We start from the raw sequence: 16,053 nt of genomic DNA, 5'->3' as shown, positions 1-16,053 counted from the left end.
CTGCCAAATGTACCCACTTTATCAAGTAAAAACACAACAGCAGCCTGGCCAGATCAGACCCAAGGCCCATAATTCTGTTTCCCACACTGACCCACCAGCTGCCTATGGGAAGCCCCAAACAGGAAATGGAGCACCATCTGTCTCTGGGAAGCCCTCTCCCACTGTTGCTCCTTTAGAATTGGTATTCAGAGGCATCCTGCCTTTGAGCTTGGGAGGTGGCCTATAGCCATCAAGACTAGTAACCACTAATGGACCTGTCCTCCATGAATTTGTCCAAACCCACCTTAAAGTCATCCAAGCTGGTGGCCATCACCACATCCTGTGGCAGAGCGAACTTGACTGACTTGGGGAAATTTAGCTCAAACCAAATTTGCAAGTGTGCATTGCAGATGGATCGCAGTCTAAACACAGGCAAATGCCAATAATAGGGTACACCCCAGAGGAACAACAGATACAGAGACAAGGCTGTTAAAACAAGAAATAAAGTGTGTTGATACAGCAGAGGCACAATGCAAATACGGTATTTGATAACCTTCATATGACCATAGTTGCAGAGGGAATGAGAGCAGCCCTAAAGCGACTAGTTAAGGAGAAGTGAGGGAGTGAAGGCTCTAATAGCCTATAGTGCAGGGGTAGGCAACTTTGTTTCTCCAAACAGTGGCTGGGAATGTAGGGAGTTGTAGTTCAGCAACAGCTGGAGAGACAAGGTTGCAAACGTTCTGTCAAAGTGAGGGCAAAGGAAGACCACAAGGTGCTAGCATGGCACTGAGATCTGTGACAATACACATGCCTACAACTAGCAAAGGGGAGCTCTGGGGTTCCCAGGAGTCAGGCACAGTGGTTAGTCTATTGCAAGTCTGCACAGAGCAGGGTTTCTCAACCTGTGGGTCCCCAGATGTAATTGGACTTCAACTCCCATAATTCCCAACCAAAGACCACTGGGGCTGGGGATTATGGGAGTTGAAGTCCAATAACATCTGGGGACCCACACATTGAGAAACCCTGGCATAGAGGATGATGAGGTCTCTCTAAGGTTCTGCTCTGGGGTTTAGGAGAACTCTAGTCAGACACAGGGATAGACAGTCTACACACAGTGTCCTGGGCAGGTCTCCCTGCAGCAGTACCACGCAAGCTAATGATTTCAGTTCAGCAATTCTGGACCCTGTGATCCAGCATTACAGTCTGGGCCCAGTGATCCAGCTTAGAGGAGGAACTGTGCAAATATATAGCAAGTATTTGGCCAAATGGCTCTTGGGGTGGCAGCAGCAGATGGCTTCCCAAGAACATTCAACCCATGTGTCTGAGGAACAAAGGAACAAGCATGGATTCTGCAAGGGTAAGTCTTGCCTTACTAACCTTTTGGAGATCTTTGAGTGTCAGCAGGCAAGTGGATAAAGATGATCTGGCTGACACAGTATACTTTGACTTCCAAAGGTTGCCCACGAAAGGCTCTTGAATAAACTTTGCAATCTTGGTTGAATGGGACAGGTTCAGTTGTGGATTGGTAACTGTAGGAATAGAAGTGAGTCCTATTGAAATCCAGAGGTATCTGACTGGCCACTGTGGAAAACAGAACGCTGAACTAGATAGGCCTTTGGTCTGATCCAGAAGGGCTCTTTTTATGTTCTCATAGTGGGACTTACTTCCATTCAGACATACATAGGATTTTTGTGTTCCATCCAGAAAGCTCTTGAAACTGAAGGCTGGGAAATTTAGGACCAACAAAAAGGAAGTACTTTTTCACACAGTGCATAATTAATCTGTGGAATTCTCTGCCATGGGATGTGGCGATGACCACTAGCTTGGATGGCTTTAAAAAGGCACCTAGATGGAAGACAGGTCTTTCAGTGGCTACTGGTCTGGTGGCTACAGGCCACCTCCAACTTCAGAGGCAAGATGCCTCTCAACACTGGCGCTCTTTGGACTGGACTTAAGGGCAGAGGTCTGGTCCTCTGCCATGGGTGGCCTCCAAAGTGTCCCCTGGGTGCCTCGGTGATGGCTGCCACACTGCTGGCACTGGCTCGTTTTGTGCCACTGCCAGCGGTCAAGTGCGTGACTCATGAAACCTAAGCAGCCTGGTAGGCCCATCAACAGACCAATCTCTCATGTGCATGAGGGAGTGTGAAGTAGTGCAGGCTGCAGCTTCCCCATCAATGCAGTGCACCTGAAAAGAGTGAGTGTGGGCCACGGTGGCTGATTATGGGCTGCCGAATGTGGGCCTCTTGCCTGCCTCCGCGGTGGCTTGCCGAATCGCTCCCTGCTTCCCCACCCATGCAGTATGCCTGTGAGACCATGCGGAGGCTGCTACGAGGCGATGGAATGAGGGAGAGAAGCAAACTTCCCCTCAGCAGCAAAGCAAAAGTTTACAATGCCATACCCCAAGGAAGTTTCATCCTTTCCGGTAGTGCAGCTGAGATTGTTGGGTCACTGCTGACCTGAGCTCTGTCCTGCTTGAGCTTAGGGGAGGGGGCATTTCTATCTGCTTTCTATCATCCGAGGCCACACCAGGTGGTGGAAGGGGGTGGGTGACACCATAAGAAAGACCAAAAAAAACCACACACCCCAGCCCCACCCGCTTGCTCGATAAAACTTATTGTTTTGTTTTTTGCAAATTGTGGAGAGCTTGGAGACAGAAGCATTAGGCTTGGATTGCAATTTGCAAACTGTCTCTTTCCTATAGGAAGTTGCATATTAAAATATTTGTTTTATATCATTACATACTTGTGAGGCCATTTGCTGTTTGTGCCCTCAAGAACCCATGTGCATCAGAGTGTGTGTGGGGGTGTGTGGAATGATGCTTAACTTGCAGTGTGTGTGGGGCGGGGGGGTGGCAGCTCTGGAGGCCTTTAGGTCCAGGCTCCAAAATTACCTAGGTGCACAACTGTCTCTCAATACCAGTTGCAGGGGAGAAACAGCAGGAGAGAGGGGGCATGCCCTCATCTCATTCCTGAGGGCTTCCCAGAGGCACCTGGTGGGCCACTGTGTGAAATTGGATGGGCCTGATCCAGCAGGGCTGTTCTTATGTTCTTAACCCAGAGTAATCCTCATCACATAAGCCTTAGAGACAGTCTTATTCAAAAATATAACTTTTATTTGCAATTATATGATGGAGCCTTGGAGCTTTGCTTTTCTAATTGTTAGAGCCATCTACATCTTGGATAGGTATGCGGACAAAAGTAAGCTGAAAGGACTAAGATATATAACACCAAGCTGGTAACACACATCACATTCACGTATCCAGGTCATTAGATACAACATGGAATTCTCCCATTAAAAATGGAGATAAGGGCATCTTACAAATTTCAGTCAATATCTGCATTGTATACAACATCTGGCCTCCCACTTATAGCTGTAGCTCTCCCCAGTACGGGAATCACCTGATAACTTCTATACATTTGGTTCAGGTGAGGGCAAAGCAGCAGAACATTAATTTCAAAAAGTGACATATTCCCCTGGACCTCTGAGGCAAGTTGCACTAAGTCCCAGAACAAAGGCTGGACCTCAGCCTCCTAGTCTCTGCTGCCCACAATCTGCAAGAGGAAAGTGAAGATGTAGACTATGTCTGTGTAGATTTTGAGGGCTCCATAGACATATTCCTCAGGGCTGATTGTATGTTTTCTGTTGCCCAGCACCAACTGGGTATCATATGCAAGAAACTGTAGAAAGACACAAGAAAGTACTGTAGTTAACAGCATGTTTCAAGAGATGATGCAACAAGAAATCATTCTTCCTGCTTCTAGTGGATGTACAAAATATTTAGGCTACTTCACGTGTCAAAAAATTAATACATGCAAGAGAAAATGAACATCATTCCTGAATGCATATCCATTGCCAGGCCAATCCTGGCTCCCCTGAAGCATATACAATTGCATTAACAAATGTATCTGCTTACTTATGAGAAGCAACTGAGGCTGACAGTCTTAGACTGTACTTGTGCAAGCACGCTGCACTAGGGCAAGGCTGTTTGCTAGCTAGCTGCATTAAGCCTGGAGCTTGCTAGACTAGGACTGCACTAGGGCAAACACGTTTGCACTTGTGCAACAGTGTGCACAATCTGTGACATCCCTTATACGTTTTGCAGGGAACTTGTGCACAATAGCACAGTTCTGAAAATTCCAGTGATTTAGTGCTGCTATGCAATCTTCTTGCACTAGCTCAACTTCGTTAGTTGCAAAAGTGCAGCGCTGGAAAGTCAGTCCCTATATCCAACCAAGATATTTCTCTTATGGCTTCAAAAGTCCATTTTGTCTCCCCTCTACTTTTGCTTCCATTCAAAATGTTTTATGCAAGATAGGAAAACTTCCTCCCTAAATCCACATGTTTTTCTTTCCCTTTATGCTCCTGGCTCTCTTCCTCCACCTCTTGGGACATAAGCTCCCAGTATCATAGCTACAACTTAACAAGTGGGCAGGGGACAAATATAGGGATGTGCATGGAACCTGTCTGGACTAGAAAAAAGGAGCTCCAAACTGGTTCAAAGGTCTGGCATTTGAGCCAGTTCAGAGGGGTGTGTGTGTCATTTTAAGGTGACGCTGAACCGGGCTGCAAGTAGGAACACTGCAGCTCCACACCCATGCTGTTTAGGAGAGCACCGGTGGGGGGAAAGCAGTGGGGCAGGGATGGGCAGGTCGGAAGCACCTTCCTTGTCCCTTAAAGTGGCCCCTCCCCCACCCTCCTGGGAGTGCACAGACTGGTTCTGTGCACATCCCTAGACAAATGTCTTTCCCTGGGCCCCTGGCAGAGGCTGGCAACATGACAGTTAGCTCTTTGCTCTCCCTCTCACACCTCTCTGAAGAAGTGGAGGCAGGGGCCCAGCTTCACTTTTTGTCCCAGGGCCCACTCCAACCATGCTACACCCCTTGCCAGCTACTTCTCTTTCCTTCCAGGCAGGTTAAACATTCCATGTTGAAATTTCCAATTTAAAAAAAAAAGATACAGCAAGTGTGACTCACTTTCAAAATAATCAGCTTGAAAAACTAACTAGCTCAAAATAATTTAAGAGACAGAACCTTCTAGTCAACATGCAGAATGCCTGTGAATATTATTCTCATGTACCTAGATGTTTTTAACCAAGCTCCTTTGAATTTGCTAGTGAACAGAACTAGTGAACTGACTAGTGAACTTGAATTGGAAAATCAAGACTAACTTACAAGTACAGGTGAAACTCGGAAAATTAGAATATCGTGCAAAAGTCCATTAATTTCAGTAATGCAAATTAAAAGGTGAAACTGATATGAGACAGACGCATTACATGCAAAGTGAGATAAGTCAAGCCTTAATTTGTTATAATTGTGATGATCATGGCGTACAGCTCATGAAAACCCCAAATCCACAATCTCAGAAAATTAGACTATTACATGGAACCAAGAAGACAAGGATTGAAGAATAGAACAATATCGGACCTCTGAAAAGTATAAGCATGCATATGTATTCAGTACTTGGTTTGGGCCCCTTTTGCAGCAATTACTGCCTCAATGCGGCGTGGCATGGATGCTATCAGCCTGCGGCACTGATGAGGTATTATGGAAGACCAGGATGCTTCATTAGCGGCCTTCAGCAATTCTGCATTGTTTGGTCTCATGTCTCTCATCCTTGTCAATGCCCCATAGATTCTCTATGGGGTCAGGTCAGGCGAGTTTGCTGGCCAATCAAGCACAGTACACTGTATACTTTTCAGAGGTCTGATATTGTTCTATTCTTCAATCCTTGTCTTCTTGGTTCCATGTAATATTCTAATTTTCTGAGATTGTGGATTTGGGGTTTTCATGAGCTGTACGCCATGATCATCACAATTATAACAAATTAAGGCTTGACTTATCTCGCTTTGCATGTAATGCGTCTGTCTCATATCAGTTTCACCTTTTAATTTGCATTACTGAAATTAATGGACTTTTGCACGATATTCTAATTTTCCGAGTTTCACCTGTATAAGAGTAGGCTTGCTTGCTTGCTTATTTATTCATTCATTGGCTTTTTAGCCACCATACAGTAGATAACCTTTTACTAACCAGGGTGAAGGCAATTGCACCAAGGGCTGCATACAGCATGTGAAGCCAGTAAACCTGCAAGAAGAAAGAATTGACGAGTTGTACCTTTGCAAGTTGAATGTGAGTTTCTCTAGACCTCTTCACATGGCACAAACAGGTGCAGAAGAGGACATTTAAAAGGTGAACCTCCAGGCCCATTTAAGGGGATGAAGTATTCATGTTTCAGAATAAAAAGTTATATATTTGATTTTATTTCTACACCACCCTTCAAAAAAATGGCTCAGGGCAGTTTACGTTAAAATAAAACTAAAATCAATTAACTGTTAAAATCAAAAACTGTAAAAACAACATAATTAAAACAATTAAAGCAATTTTTTTAAACCCTGGAAAACCAGGCCAAACCTTTGCAATTTAAAAACCCTGGAAGGCCAGGCCAAACAGATAGGTTTTAAGGGCTCTCCTGAAAGCCAATAATGAACTCAGATTATGGATTTCTGCTGGGAGTGCATTCCACAGCCCAGGAGCAGCTACAGAGAAGGCCTGCCTCTGAGTCACCACCAGATGTGCTAGTGGTAACTGAAGACTGACCTCAGGTAACCTTAACGTTATCTGATCGTGCAGAAGGCAGCACTATCTAAGATAACTCAGACCTAAGCCATTCGGGGCTTCAAAGGTAATAACCAGCACTTTGTATTTTGTCCAGAAACATATCGGTTTCAAGTTGACCAAAGAGTCCACAGCCTTCAAATAATAACTGAACTTCCATTAAGGTAAACACTTTGATACAGTGGTAGGTAGGGCACTGATTTAGCAATACTATGGAGGGACCCATACAAATATGCAATAGTCAAATTAAATGATACCACCCCACCCCCACACACAGTTTGAAACCATAAGGAAAGGTTCAAGTATCAGTTCCGGAGAAACAATTGTGACCAGCACGGATCCCATGCCCAATTTTTATTATTATTTTTAACTTTTGGCTGCTTACATATTTGAAGGACAAGACAATGGCTGTGATAATCCCGGTCACCATGACAACAATGCCCAACACACAGAACAAGCCAGTACAGGATGTGAAATCCACCTGCTCACAAGAGAGAGAAATAAGTTATATAAGAATATGCAAATACCACATTGCACATTCAGTATAATGCTTCAGCTTGCTTTGCAACTTCTTGGTCCCGTGAACTCCATGATATGGAGAGCAACACGCTTTTGCTTGTAAGGAAAAAAAAAAGTTGGGTTTAAAAAAAAAACTTTTATACCGCCCTTCCAAAAGGCTCAGGGCGGGGTTTACATTAAAACACCATTAAAATATATTAATAATTAAAACAAAAATTATAAAGCATAAAAAATAATTAACAATTTAAAACATCATAAAACAACAGTTAAATAATCAGAAGAATTTAAAAACAAGTTTTAAAAAGCTGAGAAAGCCTGGTTGAAGAGATGTGTTTTCAGGTGTTTTTTTTAAAATTGCCAGAGATGGGGAGGATCGTATCTCAGCAGGGAGCGGATTCCACAATCTCGGGGCAGCAGCCGAGAAGGCCCATCTCTGTGTAGCCACCAAACGAGTTGGCAGCAACTGGAGACGGACCTCCTCAAGTGACCTCAGTGGGCGGTGGGGCTCATAGCGGAGAAGACGCTCTCTTAAATACCCAGGGCCTAAGCCGTTTAGGGCTTTATAAGTTATAACTAGCACTTTGTATTTTGCCCGGAAAACTATTGGCAGCCAGTGTAACGCCATCAACCAAGGAGTAATGTGGTCTCTCCGAGATGACCCAGAGACCAACCTGGCTGCCGCATTCTGGACCAACTGAAGTTTCCGGACTACGTACAAAGGAAGCCCCACGTAGAGCGCATTACAGAAGTCAAGTCTGGAGGTTACCAACAAATGTACCACTGTTTTGAAGTCATTGATCTCGAGAAATGGGTGCAGCTGGCGTATCAGCCGGAGCTGATAAAAAGCACCTCTGGCCACCGCCTCAACCTGAGAAACCAAGGAGAGATGTTGATCCAGAAGTACTCCCAGACTGCGAACCTGTTTCTTTTGGGGAAGTGCGACCCCGTCGAGAACAGCCAGATCAAAATCATCTCTAGAGTTCTGACCACGCACAATAAGTACCTCCACCTTATCTGGATTCAGCTTCAGTTTATTCTCCCTCATCCAGCCCATTACTGCTTCCAGGCAGGCATTTAGGGAGGATATGTCAGCTCCTGAAGAAGTTGACATGGAGAAGTAGATCTGGGTGTCATCAGCATACTGGTAACACCCAGCTCCAAATCCCCTGATGATCTCTCCCAGCGGTTTCATGTAGATGTTAAAAAGCATTGGAAAAAGTATGGAGCCTTGAGGGACACCATACTTAAGCTCAGATTTTGAAGAGCAACAATCTCCAATCGACACCATCTGGAATCTGTCTGAGAGGTAGGAGCGGAACCACTGTAAAACAGTGCCTCCCACCCCCAACCCCCTCAGACGTTCCAGAAGGATACTATGGTTGATAGTATCGAAAGTCGCCGAGAGATCCAAAAGGACCAACAGAGTCACACTCCCTCTGTCGATTCCCTGGTAAAGGTCATCCATCAGGCCGACCAAGGCTGTCTCAACCCCATGGCCTGCTTGAAAGCCAGTTTGAAATGGGTCCAGATAATCAGTTTCCTCCAAGACCGCCTGGAGCTGAGAGGCCACCAAAAATTTGTTAAAGAAAAAGGAAAAAAGTCCCACACCTTCGTTTCCCATCTTTTTATTTATTTTATTTAAAATATTTCTATACTGCCCAAAACTTGCGTCTCTGGGTGGTTTACAATTACAATCATTTAAAACATTAAATCAATTAACAATTAAAATCATTTAAAAGATTAAAAACATTTAAAGCCCAGTATTAAAATTTAAAACTATAAATCCAATTAAAAGCCTTTTTAAAAGCTTAATTAAAAGCCATTTTTTGCCCTCAATACACAATGCCCCAACCAACAACTATCTGGAGAAGCAATTAAAATCCTTCCTAATTTTATACTTTGTACTGTCAACTAATGTGAACTGTGGAGAGGCAAGAGCCCCACTGCCAATCTGCTTGGTAGTTTGAAAAGCAAATTCATTCTTTCCCCAGCAGCACCAAGCCTCCACTGCTCAGGTACGCGAGACCCCACTGCTTGAAGCCACTCCTCCACTAGGCACTGGAGAGCACAGAGCCCCTTAAAATACAGATCTGCTTTACGTAAATCCCACCACTATAACAAGGAATTGGTCCTTGAGAGCTTGTGGAAATCCTTAATTTGATGCTGGGAACAGAGAGCCGGACCTGTGTATATACCGTACTCAGATTCTGCAACTTCTGTACATTATGCAGATTCAGTCTAGTTTTACCAATCCTGGGGAAAAGCAAAGAGCGATTCATGCAGGACAGATCTCCCCTCAACCACTGATTTCTCCAGCACATACATGGCTTCTGAGATTTTGCCGGATACAATCCACACATTTTAAAGCGTATCTTCATAGCCACGTTCAGTTCCTCAATGGAGAGAAGATCTAACTTCTTGCTCAGTGTATGAATTTTATACACATCAAAAGCAACAGTCCCCAACTACTGAAAAAAAATCACACAGACCCCCCCCCCGCCCCATTTACTCCATCCTCATTTCTCTCCCGCTCCTCTCACTTGTGCCAATAACCCGATTGTAAGCACCTCAGAGCAAGGACCTGTCTTCTCATTCTTTGTAAACCCACATTTCGACAGCTTATGTGAACACTGACCACATCCAGGATCTTCCCATTCCATACACTTAAGGGCAGCTTACAGATGTCCGCCCTTCCCCAGCAGCTGCTCCCCCATCTCCCCTTTTAGGTTTAAAATTGTAAATTATAAACAATTTAATCAGCAAGCTTGTTGTCTTCACAGCCATAAAGGCTAGAAACTTGTAAAGAGGAGAAACAATGATGCTGCCTTAAGGGCAGAGCACACTTCACCTTTGTCTGGAAGCAGAAGATGGTGACTATTATGGCCACAATAGCTGTGATTATCATGGCAAGTAAAACAGCCTTTGTGTTGTATGTGCTGCAAACAAACAAACAAACATTTATTGTAATCCAAATCTTTAGTATTATGATTGACCCAGTGACAAAAGACCGTCATGTGCCAAAAGTTAAGACAAATTATACACCAAATAGCAAGGAAATACAAACGCAAGAATGTCACAAAAAAGAAGAGCAGCAATCATTAAGACAAGGAACTTCCCTCCCCCATTTAATACCTCAATCCTTCATTCAATTTAAGTCCCACTGATTTCAGCTGAAAATTTTCCCATGCTTATGATTGCAGCCTAAGTTGTCCCAACTTTATGACTTAGCTGTACACTTAACAGAAGTTTGTCATTGGGTTTTCTCCAAGATTTTGAAATAGATACTCGTGGAAGCACCAAGAATGGTGGCTGAGTACATGTGCCACAGTAGCCCTACTGGGAGAGTCTTCAGCTGTATAAAATATAAAATGCTGTAGAAGATTATGCAGCACTTAGCTATCCAATAGGTATTTAGCAACATATTAAACTGCCTGTTCCCTCTAACAGGGATTCCCAGATGTTGTTCACTATAACTCTGAGCATTCCCAGCTGCAATGGCCTTTGGCTGGAGATTATGGGAGTTGTAGTCAACAACATATGGGAACCTCTGTTAGAGGGAACACTGGTAGCAGGTGTTCAGGAAATATGGTTTAAAGAGGTTTGTTGGATGCTGAATGAAAATGGATTGTTTTGGCAAACAAGAATTATATATTTTAATTTTTTTCCAGGTCAGCAGTAGTCAGTAATTGTTGGACATTAAGAGTCTCTACCCTTTTAAAAAAGATACTCCATATAGCTCCAGCAAAGCCTTTAAAATGAGCAGACATTCAGAATATCCCCTCTAACAAAAAAGCTCAAGGTTCATTGCTAGCAGGCAACAAATTTTTGGAAGGGGGAGTTACTATTGTATAATTATAACTACTAGCTTAACCCACGCAGGGCATGTGTGCACTAGTACTTGATTGCTCCCCTCACCCCCTGCCACAGCCCCCTCACTTCGGAGATCTCTCTACCCTCACCTGAGCCGCACTCCTGTTCCTCCTTCATCCGGTTGCTTCCATCCCTCTCACCCCTTTTGGTCACTCCTCCATCCCTTTACTCCATCCCCCTCACCCCTCTTGTTCACTCCTCCATCCTTTTACTCCATCCCCCTCACCCCTCTTGGTCACGGCTGCAGCGTTGCTGACACTTCTTGGCCAAGCTGCAGCCTGCTAGCCCCAGAGACCTCCCCACTCTCACCCGAGCCCAACTCCTGCTCCTCCTGACAGGAGCAGCAGCAGTTGACTGGGCCCTTCCTCACTGCCACCATGGCCACTCATTCCCATTAGGCCCCTGACAGGCTCGGGCCCATCCCTCGCCCTTCCTTCTTTCTCTATTCCCTTCCCTTCCTCTCCCTTTATCTCTCCTCCACTTGCTCTTCCTCTCTGTCTGTCTTGCCCTCCCTTCTTTTCTCTCTCTCTCTCCCCCTCCTGAGTTAACAGATCTTGTTCCCTCATCTAATTCACACAACGGCAGCTTCCCTCTCCTGAAGGGGCTCTTTTCTCCCTCACGACCCCTCTCTTTGCAAACCCCTGCACACTATCCTTTTCTCTCTCACACACACAGGCTCCTCCTCCCTATCTGCATATGGAATTCCCACTGCCCAATTGGGTGCTTTTGCTCATGAACTCTCGCGAGAGCTGCCACACACGGGATTAGCCATGGGTATGCCTTAGAGAATTAAATATATAGATAGAAGATAGGTAGATTGTATTATTGTATATTACCTAGCAATGGCACCAGTCATGAATCCCATGGCCAATGTCTACAGGAAAAATTGAAAAGAACAATTACCAATAAAGCATGCCCCCCACTGCCCCATAGCCATCAACCTTCTATGGTCTTTGATATCTTGTATATGTCCATTTAGCCAAGCAGCTTCAACTCTACACTACCTTCAAGTTAAGACTAATCAGATCAGCAAACCTAGTGAATAATTTGTTTCTCACGCCTCCTTCTTGCAGCTGCACTTATAAAATAAGTATAGCCCCAAGGACTAATGTAACAAAGGTAAGAGGAGGTGGGACTCTCATAAGCAATATACTTTACCAATCCCAAACAACACAATGTACAAAGGGAGAAGTTCTCTAAATCCAGAAAGCATGGGGTATTTGCCAGATGGTGCTTTGTTCTAAGATGAACACAGATTCTTACAATTGATTTTGTGGGGAGTTTAGATGATATGCTTCATATTGCATAATCTCCTTGTAAAAACTGATTGACAATTTGTGGGCCATCAGCATCTTTTCATACTACATTTATTCTAACTTGATCATGGTAGGTGGAAAACTTGCATGAGGAGGAAAAGATGTAGACAGACTACAGCACAGTGTGCAGAGGTTATCTTGTGTAGGTGGTCACATCTGAGGGTTGGCTCCCAAGGCTACGCCCCACACATACAGCCTCACTTCTGGATCAAAGTGTACTTTTGTTCTTATTCTTGCCTCATGCAGATCTTTTTTAAACGGAGGTCTCCTTTTTAATGTTTCTGTAATTTTGCTCTTATTATGCAACCTTTAGGGATATAAGCCTTCTCCCCCTGCTTAGCCTCCCCTACTCTCCCCAAATGATTGTTGGTTCGCTTTATTCAATGTTGCAGAACAGAAACAACTCTATATCAAAGTGGCATGAGAAACATTGCTCTTGTCTGACTGCTCTGAGATAAAAATTTATTTATCTATTTGAAACATTTGATATACCCCACTCCGAAGACTCTGGGCTGTGTACAAAAACATGCAAAACAAGACAGCATTAAAATTACATTCTAAATAAAACTAAAGTAACTAACAGAGGGGGGGAAATAGGTAAACTACAGGGTAAAAGCCTGGCGAAAAAGAAAAGTCTTCAATAAAGATTTAAAAATTGACAAGGAAGGAGCTAAACGAATCTGCAGGGGAAGGGAATTCCAGAGAAGTGGGGCGGCAACCGAGAAGGCCCTTTCACGGGTCCTAGCACCCCGAACCTCTCGGAAATTGGGGACCAACAAAAGGGCCATCTGAGCAGATCTGACCAGATGGGATGTAACTGGATGGGAGAGGCGGGTCTGTAGGTAAACAGGTGCCAAACCCCACAAGGCTTTGAAGGTCAAAACCAGGACCTTAATGACAAGGAGTCAAGCCTCAACACATTAAATGTGCTCCCCTCCTCAGGCGGCAACACCTAATTGATCCACTGTCATCTCCCCCACCCCCAGGACACGGACACACACACACACACACACACACACACACACACAGAGTATCTGCACTATATTCCTTATTCTTCTCAGTAATTGAAAGAGCAGCAATTTAACACTAAGAAATATAAAGGAGGAAATTGTGGTTTTACAGCACAATATATGCATGCTTATTTAGAAGTAAGTCCCACTAAGTTCTCTGGGGACTTACTCCCAGGAACATGTGCATAGGATTGCAGCCAGGCCATTTTGGATTATCAGGCACGTGGGGAAAAAATTCAGCAGGAATTTAGGAAGCAATTTGGGATATTCAGAAAGTGATTTATTAAGTGATCAGCAAAGATGTCTGCAGAACCATAAGACACTGAAAGCCATATCCAAGAATGTTTGTTCCATTTCAAGCTCCATGTGAGTCTTGGCAGAAGTGTGTGTGTGTGTGTGTGTGTGTGTGTGTGTGTGTGTACAAAATGCAGCAGAAAGTCAGTAAACCAGAAATGCCCTAACCAGACATGTGAAACAGCACAACACAATTCAATAAAATTTCTGTGGGAAGGGGAGGAGAGACACTCAAACTCATAATGTTCCCAAACACTCTGCCATTGATGCAGACAGAGAATAGTGGGATGAGCTAGCTCAAGAACTGCTAGCTGTGAATGCCGAGCAATAACTCTATGTGCAGATAGTTGCACAAACCCGTGGAAGCTCCCATGGACAACACCATCCATCTGAGAATAACCAGACTTGGAGCAATAAAGTTTGACTAAGTTGCCCAGAGTTGCTGGGTCACACTGATAAAAAGTCACCAAAATGAAAGCTTGTGTGACATTAATCACTGGGAAAGGCTGGTTTCTCCATAATCACGTATAACTTCCAGATCTAGACTGGACACACATCAAAAGTAAGTGATTATTTATTCAATTTAAGCAGAAGGATTTGACATACAAATAACTTCAGGTAGCAGTGGAAAGAGCAATTGCAAGATTCTAGATATAGTAAATGACTTCACAGTTTTTTTGGAGTGGTGAGATTTTGGTTCGGTTTTTTAAAGACCTTCCCCCATTCAAGACACAGCCCCCATGCTGCCTAGTGTCAATCCCAATCATTTGTTCTTTCACTATTGAGGAATTCATGCAATTCCCTTACTCTCAGCCCAAGCCCCATAATGAAGTGTTTACTTACGAAGACAGACAGAAGGATGATGTTCCATGGAAAACGTCTCCTGGAAGAGATTAAGGTAGTATACAGGTAAGCAGTGTCACTTCAAGAAGGGATGCCATTTTGACCCAGTGTTACAGCAAATCATCCTAGTGCCAGTCTTAGACATTTTCAGTCTGAACCAAGAAGTCAGATGCTCCTCAACCCCACCCCAGAATGGAGCTTTTTACAAGTGCCAAATGTTGAGATTTGAGGCAGGAAAATTGAGAGGCCTCCTTCTCAATTGCCTTCCATTTCACCCCCATATAGTTTCAGCCTTTTGCCATCAATTTTAGTCATACAATAATTTTATGACTAAAAATGAAGGGAGGGAGCTTGTTATCACAAACTTCCTCCAGGCACATGCACCTGTCCAGTTTCGGATCTTTTTCGCTCTACAACTGCCTTTTAAACAGCAAGAAAAAAAGTCTAGTGTTCCAGGCAACAAATATCTTGACCACTGACATTATGCCCCTGGCTCCAAGCCAATTTCAGAAAATGAAAGATTCTGAGAACTGTTGTACGGAATAATCCGTATTTCATATTGCCTGGCTACCATCAACTTTATCAAAGTCCTCATCTCATAGCCAACAAATCCACTCACCCACCAATTACTCCCACGGTCAGAAGTTCACCTAAGATATACTCACCGTGGACCCTCACAACAGACCAGCACCAGGTAAGTGACCAGGAATACAGCACTGGAGGAAGGAAATGAGTGAGATGTTTACATTGTAGTAAGTTCTTGGTGGGTATGAGATCCTATCACCCTGCCCCAAAGACAAAAGCTAGAATGCACAAGAGCTAGGATATGGCAAACTGAAAAATGGCTAAATTGGCTGTCATGGAAGTGTGGGGCCTTTATACAGAGACATTTGCCCCTTTTCAGCCAGCCTCAAGGCATCTTGACACACCAGGCCCCAGTACTGTTCCTTACACCACAGGGAGAGCTTTAGCCTCTGTTACTCTGGACTAGCCAGGAGCTGGAGTGGACTGTTACTCTAGGGTGACCAGCTTCTGCTGTGCTTACAAGTGGAAATCACAAGAAAGTCACCTTCCTTTGATACTGAGTGAGTGAATACACACACACACACACCTGTATACATGTACAAATTTTCATGTGAATGCCTATATGTGCATTCATTTTATTTTTAAAAATATTTTAATGCCACCCTTCATCCCATTATTCCAGGGCAACTAAGGTTAAAAAAAAATTTCTCAATTTAAAAAAACCCAATAAGACAAGAACACAGCTACATTAAAGAGAAAGACGAGGGCCACTCATTGTCCAAAAGCCTTTATAAGAAGGTGAGTCTTCAATTTCCTCCAGAAGGCTGGGAGAGAGGGAGTCATGTGGATCTCAACCATGAGCATGTTCCACAGCCTGGGGGCAATCACTGAGAAGGCCCTGTCGTACCTGCTTGCCAAACTAGCCTCAGCAGGTGTCAGGATGGAAGCAGAGCCCTCCCAGCTGATCTGGTCAGGTGAGCAGATTCATCTGGGAGCAGGCAGGCCCTAAGGTACTGGGGGCCCATTCTGTTTAGGGCTTTAAAGGTAATAACCATTTTAAAAGTAAACCCAATACAGGCCCCC

General features: G+C 44.1%; 1 protein-coding gene across 3 annotated transcripts in view; it reads right to left on the bottom strand.

Moving 5' to 3' along the window:
- Positions 1–3,070: 3,070 nt before the first annotated feature.
- Positions 3,071–16,053, bottom strand: part of LOC128340392 (protein lifeguard 3-like) — a 50,976-nt gene continuing 37,993 nt past the window's right edge. For all 3 annotated transcript variants that reach the window (XM_053285409.1, XM_053285411.1, XM_053285410.1), the window contains exons 6-12: positions 15,111–15,161; positions 14,446–14,485; positions 11,819–11,856; positions 9,961–10,048; positions 6,979–7,074; positions 6,009–6,062; positions 3,071–3,656 (exon numbers count right to left, since the gene is read on the bottom strand). In XM_053285409.1, the coding sequence (XP_053141384.1) occupies positions 3,510–3,656; positions 6,009–6,062; positions 6,979–7,074; positions 9,961–10,048; positions 11,819–11,856; positions 14,446–14,485; positions 15,111–15,161 (514 nt within the window). In that variant the 3' untranslated portion in view covers positions 3,071–3,509. The remainder of the gene's footprint in view (positions 3,657–6,008; positions 6,063–6,978; positions 7,075–9,960; positions 10,049–11,818; positions 11,857–14,445; positions 14,486–15,110; positions 15,162–16,053) is intronic.

The sequence above is a fragment of the Hemicordylus capensis genome, chromosome 1, assembly GCF_027244095.1.
Source record: "Hemicordylus capensis ecotype Gifberg chromosome 1, rHemCap1.1.pri, whole genome shotgun sequence".
Taxonomy (NCBI): domain Eukaryota; kingdom Metazoa; phylum Chordata; class Lepidosauria; order Squamata; family Cordylidae; genus Hemicordylus; species Hemicordylus capensis.
Note: the sequence above shows the minus strand (reverse complement) of the source record. Positions and strands in the feature narration are given on the sequence as shown.